The 27,854-nt window shown below is 34.0% G+C and overlaps 1 protein-coding gene across 14 annotated transcripts in view; it reads left to right on the top strand.

Moving 5' to 3' along the window:
• LOC119085059 (twitchin) overlaps positions 1-27,854 on the top strand; it is an 85,031-nt gene that overhangs the window by 25,733 nt on the left and 31,444 nt on the right. For 9 of the 14 annotated variants that reach the window (XM_037195276.1, XM_037195288.1, XM_037195283.1 and 6 more), the window contains 15 exons: positions 2,078-2,203; positions 2,432-2,488; positions 2,630-2,728; positions 3,671-3,784; positions 4,417-4,725; positions 4,852-4,977; positions 5,361-5,384; positions 5,609-5,800; positions 6,981-7,133; positions 11,270-11,455; positions 11,760-11,804; positions 13,902-13,937; positions 14,985-15,035; positions 17,590-17,740; positions 22,017-22,390. In XM_037195276.1, the coding sequence (XP_037051171.1) occupies positions 2,078-2,203; positions 2,432-2,488; positions 2,630-2,728; positions 3,671-3,784; positions 4,417-4,725; positions 4,852-4,977; positions 5,361-5,384; positions 5,609-5,800; positions 6,981-7,133; positions 11,270-11,455; positions 11,760-11,804; positions 13,902-13,937; positions 14,985-15,035; positions 17,590-17,740; positions 22,017-22,390 (2,043 nt within the window). The remainder of the gene's footprint in view (positions 1-2,077; positions 2,204-2,431; positions 2,489-2,629; positions 2,729-3,670; positions 3,785-4,416; positions 4,726-4,851; positions 4,978-5,360; positions 5,385-5,608; positions 5,801-6,980; positions 7,134-11,269; positions 11,456-11,759; positions 11,805-13,901; positions 13,938-14,984; positions 15,036-17,589; positions 17,741-22,016; positions 22,391-27,854) is intronic. The other 5 variants (XM_037195287.1, XM_037195286.1, XM_037195284.1 and 2 more) reach the window with 3 other exon arrangements.

The following is a 27,854-nucleotide window of genomic DNA, read 5'->3' as shown; positions in this document are numbered from 1 at the left end:
CAAATATCGCATATAGGATCCAGTTGATCCAGCTCCACCGGTAATTCGCATTAAGTTTACCTTCGATAATCCACTAGAAGTTCAACTCAGACCGGTGAATCGAAATAAACGTCCAGACAATGCCAACAGGAAGGTATTTTCGTAGTCGATGCACAGTTGATGACATATTTTTGTAGATTATGTCGGACTGTTTTCTAGATCCCCCATCAAACTGTATCTTCCCAATATCTTCGGATCAGTTCTGCTGGATTCACAAAATTTTATTCTTTGATGCACATGTCTCATTCCTTGTCTTTCTATTTATGTGAAATACTTTGCTCTATTTTCACTCATGGTTCTGTCGGAATGATCCTCTTTTTATTTCGTATGTATGGCAACCTATATTACCGTCTGAGATTGTCACAAATTTCTATGCTTCCGTTCTTTCCAACTTCCAAGCACTTCGATGGGAATGCATAACCACTACTGAATGAATCTACCTACAGTCACTAGATCTAATGGTGATACCGAGTGCGATGGACAGCATGAGTTAACGTAGTTCATCGGCACCATCTTCTTTTAGTGATGTAGTTTAAGAAAAAACAAATTTAAGTGGGAAGAGAGATAAATCCTAGTGAACGTGTGCTTGGTAGCATAGCATTGCTGTTTTAATGTAATTAATTTTCAATTATTTTTTTGTCGTTTGGTAACCTTGTGTTCATTGCATTTACTGTCGCCATTATGGAATTTTATGTTGCTTCTATGTGATGCCAGTCTTTTCATTGAGTCTCTTCGTCATATAGTTGAAAGCTGACTATCTCATCATAATCTTCTCTAGTTAAACAGCCTCAATAACAAACGAAACAGAAATTTTACGGATTACAGTGACTAAATGTGGTTCTCACTTCTCTAGCTTCTAAGCCAAAGCATCTGGTTACAGTCGTCCGTTTATCATGGCATCGCTAGTATCGAGGCTGTTTATTCTCTACGTGTAGCCTACTGTCTATTCTATCAATGAGTTCTTTCTACTTGTAAATTTTTGTTAGTCTACGTAGAACGGCTAATTAGAAATTAGACTGCAGTTGCAATAGGGAGAAGGAGTAGTAATTAACACTTTTTATATAACACTGACACTTAATTCCAATTGTGGTATAGTGGTTCTGTTGTATTACGGCAAAATCAATGATTTAATACATCACTGCACCTACAGTCAGTGACTTTGAAATAGGTGACGTATTTCATTTCAGCTGATCCACACAAAAAATCTTAACCGTTTATACGTCTTTAAACGGTTATACTGTTACCACGCGCATGCGCGTACATTGTTCATGTTCACCCGTATAAGCATCAACACATTTGTTTGTATGAGCGGATCAGCTGAAAAACAGATGAAAGAAAATGCATCACTTATTTGAAGTCGCCATCTGTGAGTACTGATGAGCATGTACATATAAGCGATGAGATCAAGCTAGTAATGTCTCATGTACCAACTCGTACAGTATGTAAAACTAAAGAAGTAGAAGATTTTCTATAAGTCACAAGGCGATACAATAAACACAGTCGAAGTTACGGGTGTTACAGGTGTGGTGGTACATGGCCGTCGATAAAAAGGTTGATGGAATTCGTTCTTTGATGGAAAGTTTTAACTATTTTCATCTGAGTTCAGCAACACAAATTATCGTGAAAGTTTACCGACCAGGCCAAGTTTTCATAAATTAGGTAACACCTGAGGTCGGAAACAACTTTTGTGGTAAAGAAATTTATACACGGTCTCTTCCGAGTATTTACCTACTCGACACCACTACGAGAATATTTTATACAAAAGAGGAAATGTTCAGTTAAAAACTTGATAAAATAGGCAACTGGTGTCAGACAATTTTGAGACTTTTGAGTCTTCTGATGTTTGAAATCGAAGGTGATGATTTACCGTCAATAGAATTGCTATACTGCATACCACTCATACTTATACTTTGATTTTCACTTTATATTTTACTTTCCCTGCAATTTTTCAAACTTCACACAGCACAAAAAACTTTCCTTTTTTTAAACAAAAATTATTTTCTTTCGATGTTGTCAAATAATACAAAATGAAAAATAGGAAACGTTAGCCGTTACACAAGAATACAAATCCGAAACACGTCGTCGTTCATCTGTAAGGATGTCTGAAGAGGTTATGTTTGAACAAGATGGAAAAATGTCTTCGTCTAGACGATCTTCAATACAGGTAATGGGTTCAATTCAACAGAAATATTTCTAGAAGCCTCTCCCCATCTATCTCAAAAAAAGAAAAGATTCTTAATCGGAACTGAATGCACGAAATTTTTGTTCAAAATTGTTATGTCGCTTGATTGTCCAATTATTGTTCAATTGCAAATCTTTACTCGATATAGTATTATACATCCCTCCATCTGTGAATAATCAATGTTATAAATGTACGAAATGTGATTTTCAGGTGGAAGAAGAGTCAAAAAGTGAGAGTAGACGTTCTTCAATTATCGACAAGAAGAAGGTAATGTTTTGTTTGTAAATTTATTTAATTTTTGCTAAAACGTTCATGAGAACCATGTACACACAACTTGTCCGTAAACTAAACACATAAACACAAAAAATTATTTTTTTCAAAACGATCGATCTTAATATCATTAATTAGTCGGATGAAGCAGTTGTCGATAGTAAAATTAAGCCTGGTGTGGCCGAACCATTACCAAAACTTAAACCAGCTGATCCAAATCGACGTCCTTCGGTAAAGGTGAGAACTCGATGCGAGAGCCTCTTATGTGTCGTACGTTTTCATTGGCGTCTCTTCTGCAATTTATTTCTAAAATCTTTTTGCAGCCAATTTTCTTCATCGTGCTGCATTTACGCTACTCTAAACTTTAAATGTATTCTACTCTTCGCCAGCTAAAAGATGTTTTATTGCTGTGCTATTCGAAAAATTAAAAGGTCTTACACGGAATAGCATATTTCCAAGTGGAGATCGCTTTAGGTTATCTTTTCGATCTCACTTTTTCAAGTGTAGAGTGAAGATTCTTAATCAGACCAGACAGCCGAGATACTTTAGTGAGTTCGGCTTTGTCTGAATGAAAGGGAAATGACACCTGATTGGGTGCATGAGTGCTCTGAAAAAGTTGAAGGCTACAAGCACACGAATTGATTTTTTTAAGCTATTTTAAAATGACAATAAATCACGTGCGTGTTACTCCAGACTATACCGTTTGATGCTCGTAAGCCTTCGTTTTTTTAGAACACTTATTCGAAACCTAACATTTCTTGTCCATATTTTAAGATAGTTGAGCTATGCCGAGCTATTTTCGAGACTTCGGCTCTTTGTTAATAGCTTGTCAACTATCGAGCTTTATTTGCTAATCGTTTTCCTGCAAAATTAAGTTTTCATTGGCAAAAAAAAAGAAAACTAACAGAAAGCATTGATCGATAAAGAATCTTCACTCGTCGTCATAAATATTTATCCGGAGGAAGCGATTTCTAGTGATAAAATCTATGACCTTTTTCGCTTGTTCTTCTAAAACTCACAACGATGTCTATCTCTAAGCATTTCCTTTCTTCTAAAATAAGCTTTTTATTGCGAAAGTGTTTTTCTTTCTTTCTTTAGTTTTAAGAATAGTTATAAATTGAACACAAAACAAGAACATTTTCTTTCAACAATCAAACAATATTCACAAATTCATCTCAGGTTGAGAAAATAGTACCACCATGGGCATCTATTGCACAAGATCGCATGCGTTCAAAAAGTGTATCCTCGTGGTCACCAATTTGTGATGACAATCAGCCACGAGATCAACCAGAGGTTATTTATTGTTTCTGTCCATTTTAATTATGACACTCTGTCCGATGTCCTTTCATGTTCGTTGGTGAATTAATAAATTTCGTGCTGTCTTTGTACAATATTCGTATCGAAGTATTCATGTTAAAAATGGGAAACCATGGAAAGGTTTTTTGCCGGTTGCACATTTTTGTGAGAGGGAAACTGCTCCGGAAAGCCATGGTACAGGGCCCAGGAAAGTCTCTGCACAAATACACGTAAGGTGAAATTTATTGGCTCAGCTTGACACTCAAAAAAGTCGTGGTACAGCGTGAATCGAAGTAGTTTCCCCCTCGAATTTGCCAACCCATTGACAAAGGCGGTGTTTAAGTGGAAATCTATTGTTTTTTGATGCGGGGACCAGCTTTTCGAATGTTCAATTTTTGTTTTTGTAACCGACGAAGAGCTTGAGCTCGACCAATTTTTGTTCCCGAATTATTTCCGCTCGACCACACTACACAAAATCACACAAACACACACCCATAAATGTTTCATGTTTCATTGTTGTACTATCTTCGTGTGCCCATTTCTCGTAAATAATTTCTAAAACATTTTTCTTGTTCTAATTTCCATCCGTGACCCGTCTCTCAATCATCAAAAAAAAAACGTTCATCGAGCAGCAAAAAATTGAAGAGGTCAAAGTGGCGGAACTGCCAAAGCTACGCAAGGTAGAAGTAAAGCCAAAGGAAGAGCCGGCCAAAAAGGAAGTCACTAAGACAAAAGTGAAAATTCCCAAGGCAAAGAAATACGAAGAATTACCGGAGATACCAGATTACGAACGAGCGCAGCTGGAAGTGTACGAAGAATCGGAATTCGAGTTGAACAAAAAGGCAGGTGAAACAGAGGAATATACTGCTTCTGCAAAACCACAACAGGCTGTGGAAAGCACTCAAGAAGAAGAAAAACCGAAAAATGGTCTGCCTAAGGTAGGTGTTATGGCCGCACAATACAAACGTTCATTTAGTGTTTACAAATCTTATTCAATTTTCACAAATAAACATTCTATGTTCTATGTAATCCTTCTTGACACGTAAACACTTTGTAAATATCAGAAAGAAACTCTTCTACCGGAACCAGAAAAACCGAAACAACTTACAGTCGGAAAAGGACAATTACCTGAACCAAAACAGAGCGAGAGTGTGCCAACACTTAAGCCAACTATCATAACACCGGAAGAGGTACATGTAACAATTGAGTCAAAGAAGCTTTTAGAAACGGCCTGTTCGTCTGTTATCGACAATGACGACAGAAATAAGCGACGAAGTAAAAGATTTTTTCTTAAGATGGACCTCCACAGATTTAACAGCCGTTTGTAAAAGGTTAAAATTGTCGGGTGGAATTAGACTTGTCCTGATTATTGGTTGGTATATCCTAGCATTATGGATATAACAATCGAATAAATTGTCTAATTTTCACGTGTACGCTGGTGACTAACTATATGCTAAGTTCAAAGTTCGCTAATCTTTATTTCCCATTTTCTCATATCAACACAATTAAACCAATTATCTACACAACTTCAATACAACAAACACATCATGTGCGGAATTTACACCACGACTAGCAAAAGGAACCGGAAAAACAAAAGGTAAGTGTTGTGATGGTTTCTTCACGGAATTCTTTTGTTTTTTGTTCATTTTTTATTCGTCACAAGAAGGAAAACTTTTTTCTTTGAATTATTCAAATTGAACAAACCATTAACTTATTGTCTCTTTATGTCCACGTGTCCTTTGTAAATCACATTCATGAAATTATCTCGGTTACAAATACGGGTGTGTTACAATTCGCAAACCTTAAAACGCAACAAAATAGGAAAAAACTCCAGAACCTGACGCACCCTTGAATGAATTGTTAAAACGGCCGTTCCGTCGACAATCCGTACTAAATATGATCAAACGAGAGCCCGTTAGAAATGAAAAATTCATGGATATTCAATTGAAACCGGTGATAAAGGAAAAATCAGAACCACAAACTGCTGGCCAAAGCGAGTCCCTTTTACAAAAGGTAAAATCACACGATCGCGATGTACGCAGATCAGAGAGATGAAGCGAGTCCTACTTTTTGTGTGATTTCACTGCCGCTCAACTGTAAGAAAAGTTTGACCTTGACGACACGGTTTTGTAAATTTTTCAATTTCGGTTTTTTGAATTTGTTTGTCGTAGTCGTTTGTCGTTTTTCTCTATAGAAAGAAATGACCTTCTCAAGACTAAGACTCATATTGGAAAGATCGGGACACGAGCGTAGCGAGCGCTACAGATTGTCCAATTATAGACAATACTTTGCATATCAGCCATTTTCAATCTTCCTTCTGTTGTGAATAAAAAAATTATTTTCATTCTGGCGGTATTTCCCACCACTGAGAAAAACATGAGGAATAACAATGAACAACGATGTGTAAACGTCGGCAAGAAATTGCAGATTTCAATTCAATTGATTTGCGACCTTTGCAACTATCTAGCGACTAGATTCGCATTCTCGCTCGTAGAACGGACAAAGCGAAAAACCGAATAAATTGAACAAATTACTCGAAAGTCGTCGTCAGGTTGAATGTGTGTACTTCAATGTAATTTCGCCAATCTAGTTTCATGTGTAACGTCATGTGTAACAGTAGAAAACGTTTTTGTTCAATTGCCCAGGGGACGACACCATGCTGCTAGTCGTTTCTCCGTTTCTATCGTGTCAGTTGCAGTGCCTCTATCTGGAAAATCTATTATGCGTTTCTAATGAATTTTCCATTTTACATTTTTTTCCTTCTATTTTAACAATTTTTTTGTGTTTTTCTTTTTGTTTTTTTTTCTTCAATTCTTCTTTCCTTTTGTTACTTTTCTCTGGTGAAAGTTTTGTACATAAACTGCTCTTGTCTTCTTCATGAAGATGTGGTGGCAAATGACTTATAATGATGTATGGAGTCGACTGAAAGTTTAGAGATTCTTTTTTGTTCTTTTTCTATTGGTGATCTCTCAGCGTTCAGTCGAATTTAAATTTAGAGTCATTTATGCCAAATCTTCAATATTGTCCTCCTATTCGTTTTCTATCTTTTCGGTTTCTATGGATTTACATTTCTCAAAAAATATTTTTTGTTTCGATTGATTTTTTTTTGCTATTTCTCATTTAATCAAATTTAAAAATTTTCTTTTTCCAAATTATCTCTTCTGTGTTGCGCATACTTATTACTACACAATAGCAAAAGGCAACCATGAAAACGGTTGAGGGTAAAGACGCGAAACACGCAAAGGTCTCAGCAGCACCAAAACATGAAGAATTACCGGAAATTCCGGACTACGAACGTCCCGAACTCGAAAAATTCGATAAACCAGAATTTGGTAAAACGAGAAAGGTGAGATTGGTATCGACGATGCTTGATTTTGCTGCTTTGCTTTTTTTATGCTATCGCTTGTTGCAGACATTTTTGTGAAAAATCTAGGTCTCTATAATATTGTCAATTTGAAAGGTGTAGTCATCTGTTGTCGATAATGATGACGAAAAGAAGCAATCAGCTTAGAAAGTGATTTCTCATATAGAAAAAATAATGTTAAAACTAAAGAAGTACAAGATTTTGTATTCAGACACAAGATCAATAGGTCACACATTTCGTAATAATATGGTTATACATCCGCCGTTAGTGAAAGGTTAAAACTGTTGAAATCGCTAACATTACGGTTTATAATACAATCTATCGCGGAATAATGACACGCAGCGAAAAGAAAAAGAAAAATGCTGCGACACCACATCATTCATGCATCTATAAAATAGAAAACGGCACCGTCAAAAATAAATTGTTAAAATTAATATTTTCTATTAATTATAAATGAAGAATTTTGAAAATAATTAGCATTTTCACATGAACTTTAAATTGTTCACTTCATCTCGAAACACAAAATGTGATTTATTTTGGTTTGGATTTATGGTCAAGCTATGAGCTCTGAATGTTATGAATGCAATTCGTTATAATTTTTGCTATAAAGAATTACATTTTGTGTGTGTGGCGTTATGCGATTAAAATCGATGTCGATGAAACCATAACACAAGAAGTAGGGCAGCTTTTTGGTGCGTTTTCTTTTCGGCGAAAAAAAAAATTGATTTTATGATTTTCTTTGATGCAAATTTTAATTGAAAATTAGCGGCGACATAATGGTTGGCGGACATACGTCGGTTTATTTACTCGTATAGCTTTACATAACAAACAGTATATTCGATCAAGAATGAAAAACAATCAAATTCGTCTTGATAACACTTTGAACTAAACGTTCATCGACAATTTCATTGTCTATAAAACACTTGACCAAAACAGAATACAGCCACTGTGAATCCTATGGAAAGGTTCGATGCACCCAAGGCACCAGAATGTCCGATCTGGACATTCGGTGGGTGATAGGATAAAATTGACCATGATGTTCACTTGTGTGTGTCGGTAAATCAATAATCGCATTTCAATCATTGAGATAGTCATATAGCGATAGTGGTACTTGATACAATGTTTTAAGAACATCATACCAATTTACCCACGAAGAAGCGAATCATAAAAGCTCTTTATGGAAATAAGTTTAAAAGCTGCAGCAGTGAGCAGAATAATGACTAATTTCCGTGTCGTGCAGCGCGTAAATTTTCTTTTATTTTAATGCGTGCTGCAAATCCCAAACATTTGAATGTCATTTTATCATTTCCTGTTTCATTACACTTATGCACATGGTTGGGCTAGCGTAATCTAGGATTCATTGTGATATGACTCGCTGGGTGCACTGGGAGGCAAACAGTTAAGGTACAAAACAATACAAAACACCGTTCTGTCCAATGAACGTCAACACAAGGTATGGTCGAATGTCAAACTTTGTATGGAGCGGAGGACATGGCGATTTCATATAAAATCGCCATGTTCTCCGGTTTGTATGAGCAGACCACACCTGGTTTATACTTTCATTGGTTCCGTCTATCTGTGATTTGATTATTATCGGTCCAAATCCACAAACTTCATCCAAAAATCCCATTGCTTAGCTTTTGAACTGCAGTTCTAATTATTTATTTGGACTTGATGTACTCACTTGAACTAGTGGGGAAACGATGAGTGCAACATAGGAAAATCTATTACTTCCATTGTTCAAAATATCAGCTAGTGTTTGATAGGTAATCTGTTACATCATCTGTTTCAACATTGTCCAATAAAAGAGAACTGAACCATAGCCGCAGATTATTTCTTATTTTTGTTGTCGCTGTGTAATCCACAGTGTGGATCAGAGATGATTATCCGTTTCTGTATTAACATATCGGCAGCCTATCTTGGAAGCCACTGTTTTGATATCGAAATAGTTGGCCGAATAAATAATTGTTTAGCAACTAATTATGGCAGCAAAACATTACGAGTTTAATAATAAAATGAATTCGTTTATTAAAATCATACCTGATGTTCGGCATAGATACATACATTTCACACAAACATTTTTTTTTCTTCTCGTGCGAAACCATTCGAATTGCGTACAAGTGGGTTATATTCATAGAACTACAATAATTGAGGTGTGTGATTTGTTGTAACCGAAATTTATTCTTTTTTTTCTTCTTCTTCTGATTATTTTATTATGCCAAAATGTTTAAAAATAAAATGTTTTTGAAAATAAGACCTTAGTGTGTGCAGAACGGCATTTCGAAACAGGTGAAATAAATTTACATTTCTCTCAATGCTGTTTTTCACATTGTCGTTGAGGTAGAGCATTTAATTATGTATTTGTCACACATCTTACACATCTCATTCATAAATAGAACGGAAGAATGAAATGGAAGCTTAATTTGAAATTATTTATCTCCAGAGAAGATGTTTGAGGTCGCTCTTGTCAGTTGCATGTCTTCAACGATGACATAAAGATTAAAATTAAAATTTGAAATTCATCGAATCCTTCAGTCAGTGTTGGATACAGCAAATCTTTGAGCGTCCAAATCTCTCACTTCGAAGACGTTTTTATAATTTATTGCGTGCGAAACTAACACACAATCGTATCCAACCAACATATTTACGATTACGTTGTAAGAGAAGAAGAATTGAAGAAGAAGAAAAAAGAGTTCTGTCGTAGGATATGAATGTCTTATTAAAAGAAATTAAGCCGTACCTAGGAGCATCCCATTCTCTAATAATATAAAATTTGTTATTTATTTGAATTAATGTTTCAGTTTTCAAATGTCGGTCAATGAATGATGTTAACTAGACAGTAAAGTATTTTAATTTAATTACTAAGTGCGATACATAATAACCTGCGGTTGTTCGATTGACACGAGCGAAAGAGAGTGATATATTTTGAACGAAATTTTCATATTTTTTGATCGTTTTAATTTGTTCCTAATTTGAATTCGTTTTCGCGCTGAAAGGTTAAACCTTTTCATTGGGACGTTGGGATTGTTTGTTGTATCCGAAAAAGAAAGGAAATGGAAAAATGGAGAAACGGAAAAATGTTGGTGCTGTGATTGAAGTGAAACAAATTTCGTAAAAATTCCAATCAAACTTTGACCGACGAAAATGAAATGAATTGTTTTTTTGGTTTTTAGTTTAGTCATTTAATGCTATAGGAAATCGAAAATGGCAAAAGTAAAGGGAAAGGTATGTCTTAAGAGCGTATAAATTTCTAGTGATCGAATGTGCGCACTCGGAATTGTTTTTGGATTTCTTTGACTAAATGCAGGCAGAGTCGATTAGAATTTAGTGACTCACAACCAATCATGAAATAAAACGAAAACTTATGCAAGAGTCAAGAGAGAAAATGTTGCGAATTTGGTGGAGAAAATTTTCAATTCAGTTCATAATTCGTACCTACAGTTACAGTGTAAACAACTACTTTAGACTGATCAATGTTGCAAAATCCCTATCATGTTTACGTAGCTCTGGAGAATATTTAATAGCAAGTTATCCATAAGTCCCAGAGGTTTGCATCGCTAAATCAAAAAATTCTCTCGCAGGACGAGAAGTAGATACCGTTTATTTTTGATCATAACAATGGAAATGGTGAAAATTAAAAAAAAATGGTTCTGGGGCTGACCGAGCATAATATGTCTGATTTCGCTGTCCCCAAACCACATTTTGCTTATTTTACAATTGGTTGCCGAATTTTTCATGCTTGTTGCCCTTTTTGAGGTCTCAATTAAAATTTCATTTGTTGAGATGAACCGTTCGCTGGAAATTCATAAATTATAATAACTAGTTCTAGGCAGAAATACAAAAAAGGTCAAATCACGATGGTTTTACTTAGCGAATGTAATAATGAACAGAAGAGTTATGGCACCCAGTTTATTTTCGATGCGTGGCTATGGTTTCCTACGTTTCACATACCTGTCTGAGATAAATAGAATCGACGTTCAACGAAAAACTCTGCTCAAATTTTCTGTTAAACGCAAGATTATTTGGCAAATGCTTATGCTATAACGCTGTAACACGCTTATACCGCTCAAATTTCGATAATAAACTCTAATGGTTCCATTTCTTGTAAAAAAAATAAGGATTCGAAGGTGCCCGAAATTAAGGCACCAACGCCAGCACCAGAAGCACCAAAAATTGAAGTTATTCGTGAGCCAGATCGCAAAGGATCTTTGGCACCAGGTTCTGGGCCACCAAGCCGACGTGGATCACTCATACCGCCCGATGACAATTCCGGACGTCGACCCAGCTTGATCATTAGTGATGAGGTAAGCATAGACTTAAAAATTTTTAATTTTTTTCGTTTACTTTCTTCGAGCCTGGGTTGGTTTTTCCGCTACTTTTCGTTACATATTCGGTTCATTTTGTAATGAAAGAACAATTTTTTGTAAATATTTTTAGAATTTAATTTTTTTTTAGTTTTTAAGTAATTTAAGTTTTCAAAAAATGATTTTTTTTTCTAAACGAATTTCCTATTTTTACTCCTCAATACCAAAAACTCAAAAATTAAAAAAAAAAATCAAAAAATTAAACACAAACACACACACACATTCACTACACACACACGATCAGGATAAACGTAAACTTCGACCTGGTGAAGTTTTGGATGACAGAAAGGTAAACCGAAATTATTCCAATCAATGTTAAATATTATCCTAAAACAAAGCAGTGGCGTCTGTTTTAATCGATATTTTAAGGCAATTTATTAATTCATTAAAACCAAAATGATATTACACACTGAATTACGGCCAAACAACCAATATAATACGCGTAATTCAGAGGCGCTAATTAATTTACAAAAACGCTTTCTGGATTTATGTTTTTTTTCTCTCGATATATTTGTAATAATTTGGTATTCGTCGTTTATTATACTTATTCCAGCAGATTTACAAACCAAACAAACAAACTACATGTGTAATTTCAATGTAATAATACTGTGTCCGTTTCTGTAACTGGCTAAGCCAATGGTGAAAATGTTTGTGTCTTAATTGTTTTTTTTTTGTATAATTGAATCAAAACAAAAAGAAAATTGAAAAAAAAATTGGCGAATATTACACAAGCGGAGAGAAATAAGAAGTCAAAATTACAATCCAATTCTCTTCATTCATTCCACATGCATTACCAACATGTTAGTGGATATGGCATGTGGAATGAATGAATTGTATAATTGGATTGTAATCGTGGAAAATGTGATTTGATGATTTTCTCTCACTAACGTATAGCGATACTGCCGACTCAATTTTGTTTCGATTCAGTTTTGTGTGAAAGAATTTCTTTTCGTTATTTATATACCTATTTACTACAAAGAAATCGAAAGGACGGTTTTTATTAATGCGGATCTTCAATGCTGCTGATAAACTGTTAAACTGTTCTACAAGTTAATTTTTTGTTTTTTTTTTCTACTTTTATTGTTTCGTCCAACGTTTTCTTATAACTTTTTTTTTAGATCATCGCGCCAAAGGCAAAATAAAATATTTTTTTAAGTGTTAAGCGGAGCAATTTATAATGGAATGGCGAACTGAGTGTACATGTTCAATGCTTTTTAAATGATTTATAAAAAAAAGCAATAATCGTTTTAACAAAAAGATAATTTTAATTTAAAATTGTCACACTGGTTTTACATAAATTGCACAGAACAAACTCACTACACAAACACATCACCAGAGTTTTAATAATTCGTTTGTAATCGATCTAGTCATTTTTTATAAAAGAAGTTATATGAAAAAAGAGGTAGATTCAAGGCCCTAGCGCCTGTTTTAGAGAATTTAAATTCTGCAAATTCCGAAAAACTCAAAAAAAAATTTTTAGAATTTTTCGGAATTATTGTGAATTTTCAGAAAGAAATTCTCTAAAATAAGCTAAAATAGATGGAAATTTCGGTATTCAAAATGTATTATGAACGTCACGCAACATCAACAATTTAGGTCAGTAATGCGACTTCTAATTAGTGTTCAAAACGTTTCTCTAATTATTTTTGATTTCATTTCTTTAATTTAAACATTTTTTTTTTAAATTAAAATCATCGATACATTCTGTAGGGATGTGAATTATGGATTTAGTTTCTGGATGACGGTCAAAATTCATAGAAAACCCTTTGTCAGTCAAACGAAAATCCTTAGAAAATACTTCAAACTTTTACGTGAGAAAATCCTCAAAATCCTAGAAATCCTCAAGAAAATCAAATAAATTTGAAAATCCATCCAGAATCAGTATGAAATCCTCGGAAATCCTTTGTCAACAAAATCCACACATATGTGCCCCTCGTTTACAGGTTTATGTAAAATAAGTCGAGAAATCACTTCGTGACACACTCGCATAAAGTCACTTTTAAATAATTTAGCCAGTAATTTTGTAGGGTACGGGAACAACCTTGTCTTGGATATAACTTTTTTTTTGATACCAGGGACTGCATACCAGGGAAACATCATAAACGCACAGGTTTTATGCACTTTCTGTTTTATTTTACTGGCACTGCGTGAATCAATATAGTGTAAGGCGACAATGATATATTACAATCAAATCACTAACATTTATATCACTTTTACGTTTTACTAAATATTTCAAAAACAAAAAATTTACAATTAAAAATTGAACAACAACCACAACAAATTAAAAACAAAAAAACAAAAACAAATTTAGATTAGAAAACAAATCAAACATAAATAAAAAGTCGAAATTTCTATTTTTTATTATTTTTCTATCTGTTGATTGCAGTTAAGGTTGAGGCCGGGCGAGGTATTAGATGGCAAGGTGAGATTATGTTTACACCTCGACAGAGAAACAAACAAAAAAAATCTGCAGTCAAACTGTCTTACGCTGATGCTGTTGGTTTAATAGTTTTCTATTAATTTTTTTTTACATTTTCTTAATTTTTTTTTATTGTTTTTTCTTTTGTCTTTTTACTTTGAATTTATTGTCTGTGTCTGAGTTACTTTTTTAGTTGAATTTTTATATTGTTTCTTTCGTTTCTGTACTCTCTGTTTACTTCACTTTCCTTGCGATCTTAAATGCAACGAGAGACAACCATCGATTTTTCTTATTGTTTTTTTAATATAGTCGATGCAGATAACCATATTTTCAATTTGTTTCGACTGTTTTTACTTAGTACCAGTATGCGTTGGATACATGGATGTACGAGTTACAAGCGCACGCATGTGACTGGTGTATTCCCAGATATATGCTAAGCTGAGTGAGCTGAAGCAAATTGAAAACCTAAATTATTTGTCATCGACTGTGTTTTCAAAATTTTTTAATTTTATTATTTACTCTTTTACCCCTAAACACCTTTGTAATGCCCCTTCAATTTTATTCGAATCTCTTCTCATTCTCTCCATTTATTGCTCTCTACTTTCGAAAAAAAAATTCTCATTTTTTTTAACTTATTCTATTTTACCAGTGTCTCTCGTATAATTCAGCAGCGCCGAATGTTAATTTAAAAATTAAATTTTTTTCTAAAATTTTCTAAATGTTGTAGAGTAGTTGAAGCAAACATTTTGTAGATTAGAAATATTGAAAATAGCTTTTCTCTGGTATTGTTAAAAAATAAATTAAATTTGATGACCGATACACGCAAATTTTGCCATTTCACCACATTATTTTTACAAAAAAAACTAATTTTCAGGTAAAAAAAAAACTTAAAAATTGGGAAAAAATTATTTTTTTTTAATTTAATTTTTTTCGTTTCGTTATACAATTGGAAATAATTTTTTTTATTTTAATTTTCATTTTATTTTTCGTTTTTTCTCTTTATTTTCATTCACTTCCCGATCCTTGTCAAACGAAAATGTGTTTGTGTAGAATATCAAAAAGGGTGGTCGACCGGGTGAATTGGACGCAGATAAGAAAGGGGTAAACGACATAGCTAAACCAAAGTTTTCGTTTTGTTATTCGGAATATTTTATGTCATTTTTTTGTAATTAATCTTGAATTTCTCTTTAGATTAAACGTAGTGCAGCTGAAAGGCTTTATATTTTTTACGTGCTAAAGTCAATAATTATTTTTTTACTGAACAGCAATTTTATGGTTTAGATTAGATGAAATTTATACGCGAACCTAGAATAGCAAAATATTTTAAGTCGGCTGCCTTAAAATGTCTTTCTGATATGATATACTTTGCGTTGACCATTAGTTGTATAGTCTCTTCTCAATCGCAACGATTAATTACAATCTCACTGTAAGTTTTTCGATTTAATTTTTGCCTCGGGTAGATCTTCAATGGTTTTCTCCATACGAGTAACGTACCCAAGAATTCAACGAGTACATTAAGTATATCATAGTTTTCAGACAAACTTTTTTAAGACCAACTTTAGCGAGCAATGTAAATATTATGCGAGTTTTGCGACGATCTTTGTAAATAATGTGCAATGAGTGTAATCGTTTTTCGGTTCGACCATCATAATAGATTAGTCGCTCTGTAGTCTGCAGTATTAGTAGTAGCCTATTAGATTCACCAATTGTATAAAAAAAAAATATTCTAGCAATAATACTGTGTATATTGGGCGGGACATGTAGGCAATTTTTGTAAATTTTTCGAATAAAAATAATTTTTTAATCCGTAGAAAACTAAAATTATCTTAAATTCTGTGATAAAAGTTAAACTAAACTCATTACTAACCACTCATCCGAACTAATTTTGAGAGATTATAACAGATGGCGCCAGAGGGGCGAAAGCAACGCCATCTGTTATCGTCTCTCAGGAATAGTAGCTCTAACAGAATTGCATTGAGGAACGGCAAATTCAAAATCTTGATTAGAATTTTACTATTGTGACCTTGCACTCTGTGACATTAAATGCAAACACTGTAATGAGTGCGTTGGTTAAAAAACAAGTGTGAAGAAGGAATTGTAAAAATCCTAAAAGTGTAAAAATTTGCTGAGAATTTTGTTAGATGAAACATTCCATTGATGAAATGTCATCGATATAAATGTGAGCATAAAATCAATTCAATGTTGGAAACGAATATTCAATGTAATAACACAGAGCTTTTACATCATTGGTAGAATCATTCACAAACATTCAGAAAATCATTTTAAAAACAGCCAACAAGACTATACTAGAAACTTTTTTCTATTCCTTTAACCCACGAATATTATACGTTTAAGTTTTGAAGTACTAGATTTAGGTCAAATGACAAATCTAGCACTTCAAAGTCTAACAAACAATGTGAGTGGAATCTGAGTAATTTTTTAAGAAAGAAAGACAAGTTTCTAACGTGGTTTTGCTAGATGTAGCGAAATCTCCTAGTTGCTGAATCATCGCCAACTCTGTATATTTTCCTTCTTCTTACTCTCTTCTGAAATCGTATCTCATATTCTTTTCTGTCTCTCCAAATAATCGTTTTTCTCTTGTTCTCTCTCTCTCTCTCTTTGCACATAATTTTTATTTTACTTTTATATTTTTGACTTTCTATTTAATGTGTTCTTTGCTTTGCAATATATCGGCTAAATTGCTTACCACATCTCGAAAAGGTTGAATTTAGAAGTCTCCGATTCGACACTTTCGGAATGGTCATGTTACTCGGAAACGAAACTTTTTCATGAATGTGGTGGGAAATGAGAAACTAAAACCTTTTTTGAAGGAAAAAAGGTGCATACTTAAAGCACATACCGTAAAAACAAGCGATCAAAATTGTCCGTGAAAACGACAAACGACGGTATTTGCTTTCTGAATATTTTGTTTCACAATTTTTATGCATTTTGCGTTATTACTCTTAATGATGGCTTCAAATCAGTTTGATCGTTTTATATTGTCACTGATTCTCGTGCTCTGCTACTTGTGACATCTAAATCTTCTTACTGTCTCTGTTCTATTGGGAGAGATGTAGAAAAACAAACTTTGCATCTCTTTCCGTGCTTACAGTTTTCTGTTCTTACTGTTCTCTATTCTGCCATAATTTGCATAAGACACTTACTGAAAATTTTATTCTTTTGTTTACATTTTTCACTAAGTCCACCATGCAAATTACGGCAGTATTTTCTGCCTATCAATCTGTTGGATTAATCATTTTCTCACAGCTAAATTTATGCGTTTTCATTTTAAATTTAATTTATTTCAGTGTGCTTCAGCGTTAAATTATGATTTTAAGAAAATGGTTTTTCTATTTAAGCGAACTTGTTGCAGCTTTATTTTACATAAACGAAAATGTGATAACAAACACTAAGTGTCGCCAGCAATTTACATAATTTAATGTTACTTTTGCTACTATTTTTTTTTTAAATATTTAATTAATAATTTAATGTTCATTCGAATACAAATTATTTTCTAATTAAAAAAATTCTTTTCTGTTTTCATCTTATCCAACAATTATTTTAAATTAAAATGTATTTTCCTCCATATATACACACACTCTCTCAAACAAACCAAAAACAATTCATCGCACCAATCTAAATCGACAAAATAAAGAACCGAAGACGTGGATCGATCGATGTACGTCGTCCCAGCGTACAGGATCTGGAAGATCTTATTAATAAACCATCGACACCACTACGAGATATTGGTGACAGTGGACCACCACAAATTATCGACGTCCAGGAAAGTTATTCAGCAGTTGAAGGTAACGAAAAAATTTATTTGATCGAAATCAATAGACTTCTATCGGGACTGCGTTTTAGCCAATTTTATTTAAATGAACAGAACTTGTTTTTTGGTTAATGTTACCAGGTTAATCAATATATTAGAAAGATTGATGTATGCTGATCCCGATTCATATTAAATTGAGGAATATCACTCACTCATCTGTTATCGACATTCATGACAAAAGGAAGCAATTACCTTCATTTATCATGGTCTTTCAAAGCAAAATGTATGATAACACCATTGAAGTAAAAGATTTTATAGCAAACTCGAGAAGAAGAAGTAACCACGGCAGAGTAAAATAAACCAGGCAGGAGCGGTTCATTATTGAAACGTCAAATGAGGGACCTAATGCACTGTATGAAAATGAACTCAAATGAACACTGACATAAGTTGAAAAATTTAATTCGCTAAAAACATAGGGCTACTAGATTATTCAGGTCCCTTGTCAATCAAGCGCTCCTGCCTGGGTTACTTTTACTCTGCCGTGGAAGTAACAGACTTGGGGTTTGCTGTCATAGCTTTGTTTATGATTGATGTTCATTAATGGCAGATTCTACAATAGTACATTACTATGCAAGGGAAGTAAAGTGATATCTCGTATCCAGATGAGTAAAAGTAACCGAGGGCTTTAGCCCGAGGTACATTTACTCATCGTGATACGAGATATCACGTTATTTTCCGTGTGTAGTACGACGTTTTACTATGCGAGTGATGTAAAGGCTATTGCCTACATGTAATAGCCTTATTTATTTATTTATTTATTAAACAGGGCATCTGTTCAATTGCTTAAACAGATATGCACGTAGGCCTCTTGTGGACCCATTGTGCCACCCATGTATCGTCATTATGCCAGAATACTACACTCCGTACTTTTCCCGGAATCTTCCCGAACTACATATGTAGCTTAGGACATCCTTGGGGTGTAGTGATTTAATAGTACCGATTCTAAGTGTAAAATTGCCAAGACATTTGTACCTGGACTGGATAAATGCTGGGCATTGGCATAGGTAGTGGTCGGCTGAATCAATGTGTGCTCCACATAGATCACATCCTGAGTCCAGTCGTTTTCCTATATTCGTAAGATGCTTGTTAAAATCAAAGTGACCCGTCATGACTCCTACATAAACTTTCAGCCTAGTTCTGCTAAGGTTAAGAAGAAACTTGGAGTGGTTCTTACGCAGTGTAACATTATTCTTCGATTGTTTGCATCCTTCTTGTTCATGCCAGTACTTAGTAGATTTCATGTATTTGTATCTGTTTATTTCGCGCTTAATAATTGATGGCGGAATTCCTATTAATGGTTCAGGGATAGGTTCGATAGCAGTTTGTGCCCCTTGTTTGGCCAGTTCATCTGCTTTTTCGTTACCTATAATGCCCGAGTGTCCTGGCACCCAAGTGATGTTAACTTGGTTATCAACCGAGATGTCATCTAGTGATTGCCAGCACTTCAGGGTCAGAGCCGAACTTATTTTGACTGATTTAAATGCTTTGATGGCTGCCTGACTGTCTGTGTAGATTGAAATCACTTCATTTACTGTTCTAAGCTTTAAGACTTCATGACAACATTTGAGTATACCCGCGATTTCAGCTAAATAAATGGAGCTATATTTACCTAGCGGAATGGACAATTCCACTCTCGGCGCTTCGCAGAAGACACCTGCTCCCGCTTGATCATTTATCAAAGAGCCATCTGTGTAAAATTGTATGCCATTTGTCAGTGGCAGTAGGCTATCCTTCCAGTGGGATCTTTCAGGTATATTTAGTGTGAATTTGCGTTCGAATTTGAACATTGGGTTAACGTAGTCCGTCTTCAAATGGATGACTGGAAGAAATTGCTTGGACCTGTACCAAATTGCTGAATGTCCAGCGTCTTTAAGTTTGATATTAGAGTCCCTTTTGAGTCTACTAAGCACTGAAAGTGCCTCTGTTTCTATCAGAATGTGCAGAGGAGTAAGTTCGAGAATTACTTCTAAAGCTGCAGTGGGAGCAGAGTGCCATGCTCCAGTTATAGCTTTGCATGCCAATCGTTGAAATTTATTGAGCTTATCTATGACATTTTTAAGGCAACACTTGTGGTTCCATAGAAAGGAACCGTAGAGTAGAATAGGTCTAACAACCGAAGTGTAGATCCAATAGAGTACTTTAGGAGAAAGGCCCCACGATTTGCCATATGCTTTCCTACATTGCCAAAGTGCTATGGTAGCCTTGTGAATGCGATAATCAATATTGGGTATCCAGCTTAATGAGCAGGCCAGAATGACCCCTAAGTATTTCACTTCGTCCACCAATGAGATCGGTATACCGTTAATGGTTGGTACTCTGATAGCTTCTATTTTTCTTATACTTTTCCGGAAGAGAATCATTTTAGTCTTACCAGGATTAACCTCGAGTTCATTTTCCAAGCACCACTTCGACACTTCGTTCAGAACTCCTTGAAGGATATCACAAAGAGTAGGTACGAACTTGCCTCTTAGGATAGCCTTATTACATGCACCAGCATAGTAAACAATTTGATCATAAGATGCAAATGAATGGCCTATTTTTTGATTTGTTAAATTTGCTAAAAAAAAATCCGAAATCTTCCTAGAGAGCTTTTTAGGAAAAAAGAGGAACTAAAAGATTGATCCCATTGTGACGCTGGTAATTTTCTAAAATTATTTTTTTCCTAATGTCTGTTGATCTTTTACTTTAAGTTTAAACTAGCCAATGGGCTGACAAGAACTAAACTTTCAAAAGACTTAAACCTAAACGTATTAACACAACGCACTTCAAGCAAAAGTGATCATAGTCGACAGCTACCGAATAGAGTACTATTTTGTTAGAAACGGTTTCTTACAGTGTTTTGCACTGACCAGTTTCTGTACCCTATTTTGAGTACCACTCATGCTTGAATTGCGTTGATTAACAACAAAACGCAGTCCCCTTAGAACCTGTTCCAACAAAATTCTGTACCAAACTTGGATCTCCGGAATATTCACATCTATTCAGTAACCAAGAATGACTATCATCGCTGAGCTTTTGTTTAAAAACGATTATACTTCATCAGATGGCTGAAGTGTTTTTTTTTTGTCTTTGATATTACTGCTGTGTTTATTTCAATTAATTTAATTTAATTTTGTTACATCAATTTGTCGCCACACTTGTACATAGACACAAAATTTATTTTTCTTTAATTTTCTATTATTTTCAGTTAATTCTTTTCTTTACTACTCGTTTTCGTGTTGTTTTCTATAAAAACATTTTACAGAAATTCGCTCGAAGAGATGCGTTTGAGAATATAAATACGTTGCGATGGACCAACATATCAAAATGCCAATAAAATTTTATTTTTAAATTTTATTTTCTCTTAACTTGCATGGTTGGTTATCCTCGTTCATAAATATGTTAGTAGTGCATGCATATAGATTGGTATTTTCTGTTTTAGTATGTATAGCGCACAATGCACCAGTTTTTCCTATGCAATGGAGGTGGGGTTCACTCTCTAGTTCAAGAAACGTTTTATAGGTTCCCATTGCCCAAGGCTATAAAATTTAGGAGGTCGGTCGGGACCGAAAGTGACGAAATATTTGTACAGAAAATGTTGTGCTGTCCGTACATCATCATCGGCCCGCGTGATCTCCTAAAGTTTGTAGCTTTAGTGTTAAGCAATAAAACGTTTTGTGTGAACGTGAGGTCTGACCAGCCTCTGTTGCAATAATAATCCTGTATTACTATGAACACTTCCATCAAATGATTTTTTGTTGTAGCGTGCTTTCACTGCTTTTATTTGAAAACGAAAATGTCTTGTTGTGAATGGATCAGGCTTATCATAAATGAGATTAGTTCAAAGGGTACGAGTGAATGGAGCGATAGCTAATACACCAATCTCTGAAAACATGTAAACATATGAGATCTATCCGACTGTCTGGCCATTTAAGTGATTTGAACAAATGACGGATGCGAAGAGGAGCGTAAATATGATAAATTTTGACTTTTTTGACGAGCAAACATCAAATGTAAATATTTTGTAAAATGGCTGTTTATCTGAGCTGAGGAATGGATTAACGTTGCATCTTTGCTATGATTGCTTATCTTTTCATCTATCGTAAATGTACGACAATCAACCTTCTGACCGTTTGTACATTATATGATAAAACATATATTCCGGAGCAAAAGCACCCATTACACGTGCTATCCATTGAAAATTCTAAACAAAAATATTTTTCAAATTTGATTCAACACAAACCAAAAAAAAAACCCAATTGCAATCTTAGACCAAACTGGCTACATCACCGTTCAGGTGGAAGGAATCCCGGCACCTACATTTAAGTTCTACAAGGGTGTCACCGAAATTATCGAAGGCGGTCGATTCAAATTTCTCACCGATGGTGAATCGAATTCCATTACGCTCTGTATGCGTAAGGTCAAACCGAATGATGAAGGCAAATACAAAATTGTCGTATCGAACATACATGGCGAAGATACGGCTGAAATGCAATTGTACGTTTCCGATTCGAGTGGCATGGATTTCCGTGCTATGTTGAAGAAGCGGAAATACGCCAAATGGGGCAATCAGAAAGAAGATCCGGATTGGGGTGATTTGAAAGAGGTTGAGAAACCGATGCCAGCACTGAAAAAGGTCGAAAAGGTAGGTTCCTAGTTTCTAGTTATTATTCTGTATAAAGCTCTTTATATAGTTTACTTTGACCGTGAAAAATTGATTTATTTTTGCTAGTTAAGAGTCTTTTAGTAACTTGACAAACCACTATACAAATGAGAGTGTGTTCTGCTGTAAAGTTGTTAGCCGATTTGTTTATTTTACTTTGAACAAAACCAACCAACAAACAAATGATCGGAAAATGCGCTTTAAACCTTTTGAACGAATGAAAAGAGCTTGAATGAATCATGTAGTCAGTCAGTATCGTGGAAAAAAATAATATTTTCTTTGAAACTTTGGAGACTGTTCATGTCACATACCTTCTGATGTGCAAATCACAAATTTATTTATTTGATCACACCCACAATCATCAAATGAATACAATAAAATTTAAAACAAAAACAAAATCTCTGATCCAGTCGTACAGCGTATGTGATGAAACGGGTTGGTATGAGGAACACGATGACGATGGAAATGGCATTTTAGTGATTTGTTGTGAAGGTGTCGAAATATTGCAAGTACCTTCGTCAAAACTTGGATCGACCAATTGGAAATGGCTTAAGGTCAATAAGAGAACATTCGTTTTTATTTGTCACAATTCATCGTATCGAATCGAGCTTTTTTTCAATCGACATTTCCGACTTCCATCTCTACGAAATGAACACTTCGACGCTTCACATTTTACTTTTCGTTCGTTCATCATTCTCGGATGAAAGTTTATATTCAAATTGACTTTAATTTTGTTCTAAGAGTCGGAAGAGAAGTTTGCGCTTCCGAATTTATTAGAGAGACTGATTTGAAAATAAATTTTCCATTTGATCATTCGCTGGATACCCCCACCCCATTGTGTCAAATCTACAGAAACATTTTTCTTTTCGGAACATCAAGAAATCACCTGTTCGCCTGTTTAATATCATTTTTAAAAACCAATCCACCTTCAACATCCGTATACCATCGAAACCATTTTCAGACCGGACGTATTGTTACAATACTTCTGCTAAAATTTTATCTTTCCATACCTTTAATATCACACAAACAAAATCGACATTGGCCAACAACACTTACCAACATAATATAATATTCCATCCACTCAAACGAATACATTACAATAAACCGAACGACCGTATTGATTGCCTGTGTTTTTAGGAAGTTTTTGAGATCAAAAGGAGACCGTCCTTACAGGAACTAATACCTGATTGGCCTACGCTAATCGAAGCGGTTAAAGTAAAGGTTCGGAGCACCACATGTTAGATGTTGATTGTTGAACGTTTCAATCATGTTACACTCATGAATTCAGACAGCGGATCCAAGCATTTTCTTTCTATTTCGATGCATCGATGAAAAAATCAGTCGATGCTGGGAAGAAGATGTTTACCGCTACACAACAAGCACTAGCCGCAAGTGCTAAGTTCACTACACACTACATACAAACAAACACACATACATATGCCCATTAAATGAACGTTAAATGAAATCAATTAAATTCTCTAACTTCAATTAACCTTTTATCGATATCGAACTGTGTATTGCATGTGTTGTAGTCATGTAAAAATGTGTATCGCGTCTGAGGAGGCTATAGGCTATTATAACAGATGGCATTTCTACAATTACTTTTTATACTAAACAGGGCCTATTTTTGGAAATTTATTTGGAAATTTTTACCAAAATTTCCAAAAAATTTCTAAAAAATTTCCAAAAATTGCAAAAGTTCAAAAGTCGAATATTTTTATAATTTTGAACGGTTTTGGCATTTGCTGAGTTTAGTCTTGCATTTTAGCCGGTTCTCAAAGTTTTTATTTGATTCTTGCTCAAATTAATCATGCTCGATGTCATTATATTTCGAAGAGTGTGTCAAGAACCAAACAAAAACATTGAAAACCGGCTAAAACGCAAGGTTGAGCCCAGAAAATACAAAAACCATTCAAAATTATGAAAATATTCGACTTTTGAACTTTCGCAATTTTTGGAAATTTTTTAGAAATTTTTTGGAAATTTTGGTAAAAATTTCAAAAAAATTTCCAAAAATAGGCCCTGATACTAAATGGGAAGTTTTACTAACTGAATCACTCAGTTTGTTCAATTTAAACAGGAGCTAAACAGTCAATAAACCAGAAGACATGTTGTCAACACGTAGAACAAATGTGTTGAATTCATAACTACTTCAAGATAACTGGCAATATGTAACTCTCTAGCTCTCCTGCTCTTGGAACTTTAAAGGACAGAACGATTTCCAAGTCCATAAAATCTATTATTCATAGTAGATTACGTACATTCTGTTTCCATATTGTCAGAGATTGTGCCAAAACCAGCCAAAAGAATAATGTGACGGCTCCCGCTACAGATGTTGATGAATTGATTTTATTCAAGAAGTTTCTCTTATAAATTACAATTGAATTTACAAGAAAAAGACACCGAGGCCATCCCTGTTGGGCCCATTGTGTCGTGTCTTCATCACTCTACCTCTCACTAGAAGATGCCAACCTTTCTCGGCTAATTTTTCACCATCTGTGCCGGTAGTTGAGAAAGGAGACGGCATGCTTGAATGTCTGTAAACGTTACTAATTTATTAATCATTAAAAAAAAAATTAAAATAAAAAGAAAAACTTAAATGAAACTCAACATTGTTGACACAAAGACCACATTACATATGGACCACATAAAACTGCTCCAGCTGAACCTTTAAACATCTTTTTTCTAAATTTTGTAATTAGTCTAAATTTGAAAAATTTCTCTTTTTTTCGTCGTAAGTATGATTGTCCGGCATAAAGGGTCGCAAGACTTGTACAAAAAAAATCATCAAAATCCACTAAAAAAAAAACAAATCGCACAATTCCCCATAGCGGTCATGTTACATTCAAATCACGATATTTTATAGGGCTGTGGATCACGTCGACCGTCATTAGCTGAATTGATACCAGATTGGCCTACACTACATCCATTCCATCGTTCGGAGGTTCGGGATTCTCAGAGATCGTTACAATAACAATATTGTCTTTCCATCTATAAATGTGTTGTCTTTATCTGTTTTGTCGAACTACATTCTGTTCTGTGAATCCAGTTTGTTTATTTTCAGTTTATTTCTGTAATTTCTAACAAAAGGCTGCAATTATAAAAGGCGATCGGACCGACTGTAGGGCTGTAAAATCACAGACGAAAAAGGGTTCCAAAATTTCAAAACATCACCAACTGTAAAAGAGTAAAAACAAAAAACTTAGAAGCGAACGTCTTTCATAATTGCTGTCCAACTGTTTGGTTCGTAATTTTTCATGATAACGTAACGAAAATAATTTGATAATTTCTCTTGGCGGGATGGGAGCAATTGTTAAAGGAATATGAGGTCTTTATCATGAAAAATTGCGAATCGCTTCCAATATTGGATAAGACTTTCTTTTTCTACTCTGTTCTCTTCTCTGTATACCAAATGACAAAAAAAATATTCTTTTAACTCTTTCTGTACAGTCTATACATTCTACATCTTGACGAAATTTAGCATCTTTCGTTATACTCTCTGTGGTGGATTTTATTACTATGTTTAATGTAGTTCTGTGATTTTTGCAACCTCTGTTCCCTGTTGTATCGTTTATCGTTACACTATCTGTGTACGTTCCATTCCGAGCCTTCAATCGAATTTTTGTTTCAACAATATTTTTGGGAGTTTTGTCTTTTGCAGGTCTCATTTTTCGAGAGACTCGTCGATCGTATTTATTCGACTTTTTTTTAGGAGCTGTAAGAAATGGATATTTTGAATTTTATTTTCGTCATTTTTGATTGAAGAAGCTGACTGTAAATATATTTTTTGTCTGATCTATGATTTATGTACATATATAAGCGTACTCCTACTCCTACTATTATAACTACGATAATTTTCTTCATATTTCCTTCGAATCGTTGAAACTGACCAAGCGTGAAATGTGACTGAATTGATCTAACAAACTGAGAGTGAGATCTCTGACTTGTGTAAATATTTCCGGAATATCAGAGTGTGAATTCTATGGATGCGAATTTTTATTTTGTTGTTTGATTTATGCAAGTTGCAACCCCAGAACCCAAACGAAAAATGCTCATTAATTTGACGATATTTGAAAATAATTTCCGTGAATGCTACTGAAACAGTAAACTGGCACCTCGCATCCCGATGGATAACCTGATTTACCACATCGAGATCCGAAGTACCATTTTACGATTCTATTAGCATAGTTTCATATACCGAACGTCTGATAATTTGCTGACTCTAAGCTCCATTTTGCAGGCGAGCGGTATATACACAAAAAAATATGTTGCTGGTTTGCCCAAAGTGTACCCTTATCTCCCATTAAAATACTTCCATCAAATATATGTCTATCACTAAACGTTGAATTTGTTTTGTTTAATCAAAATTTTATTTCAAGTCCCCTTAAGCGGTTTTGTATAATGAAGAGACTAATCGCCCACTTGTATGAATAGCATTTTACGGAATAATTGCCAGTGTAGGCGAATTCGGCTTCTTGCAAAAAATGAACAAATATTAAGAGTACAGTTTGTTCAAAAATGAAATGCACAGTTTTTAGTATTTCGAGACATTTCAAAATTTCAATCTGTCAGATAGTAAAGGATGCGTTTAATTAACCGGCGTATTAACAGATTTGAAATTTGAATGGTTTTTTCCACAGCTACAGATTTTTGCATGTTAAGTTTCTTACATTTTTTGCAAATAGCATTTTAATAGTAGGAAACTTAGATTTCGTCAGAAGAATTTGCGAACGGAAAAATGTAAATTTATTTTTAGTCTGAGTATTGTTCTACATCTATGATTTCTCTTAGATCGTGTCTTTATTCAAAGAAATCGATGGTGTTGTACAGCGGCTAACTGTTCAACTTCAATTAGCAGCAAAAAATCATCACGGAAAAAAATTCTATTATTCGAAGCAAATTTAATGTTGAAAATTTGGTTCGAATATTTAAATATTTGTCACAAATATTTCAAATATTTATGAGAAATAAATTCAAAATTATTTGTGACAAATATTTTAAACTATTTGTCACAATTTTTTTTAAATATTTATTTATTGCGAATTTATTTGTTACAAATATTTACATATTTGTGCCAAATATTTATATATTTGTAACAAATAAATTCGCAATTTATTTGTGACAAATATATAAAATATAAAATAATTTTAAATTATTTGTTATAAATATTTTAAATATCTGTGGCAAATAAATTCCAAATTTATTGTGACAAATATTTAAATTATTTGTGACACATATTTTATAAATTTGCAACAAATATTTAAATTATTTATTAGAAATAAATTCAAAATTATTTGTCATAAATATTTAAAAAAAATTGTGACAAATAATTTAAAATATTTGTCACAAATAATTTTGAATTTATTTCTCATCAATATTTTAAATATTTGTGACAAATATTTAAATATTCGAACCAAATTTTCAACATTAAATTTGCTTCGAATAA

Source organism: Bradysia coprophila, unplaced genomic scaffold (genome assembly GCF_014529535.1).
Source record: "Bradysia coprophila strain Holo2 unplaced genomic scaffold, BU_Bcop_v1 contig_94, whole genome shotgun sequence".
Lineage (NCBI taxonomy): Eukaryota > Metazoa > Arthropoda > Insecta > Diptera > Sciaridae > Bradysia > Bradysia coprophila.
Note: the sequence above shows the minus strand (reverse complement) of the source record. Positions and strands in the feature narration are given on the sequence as shown.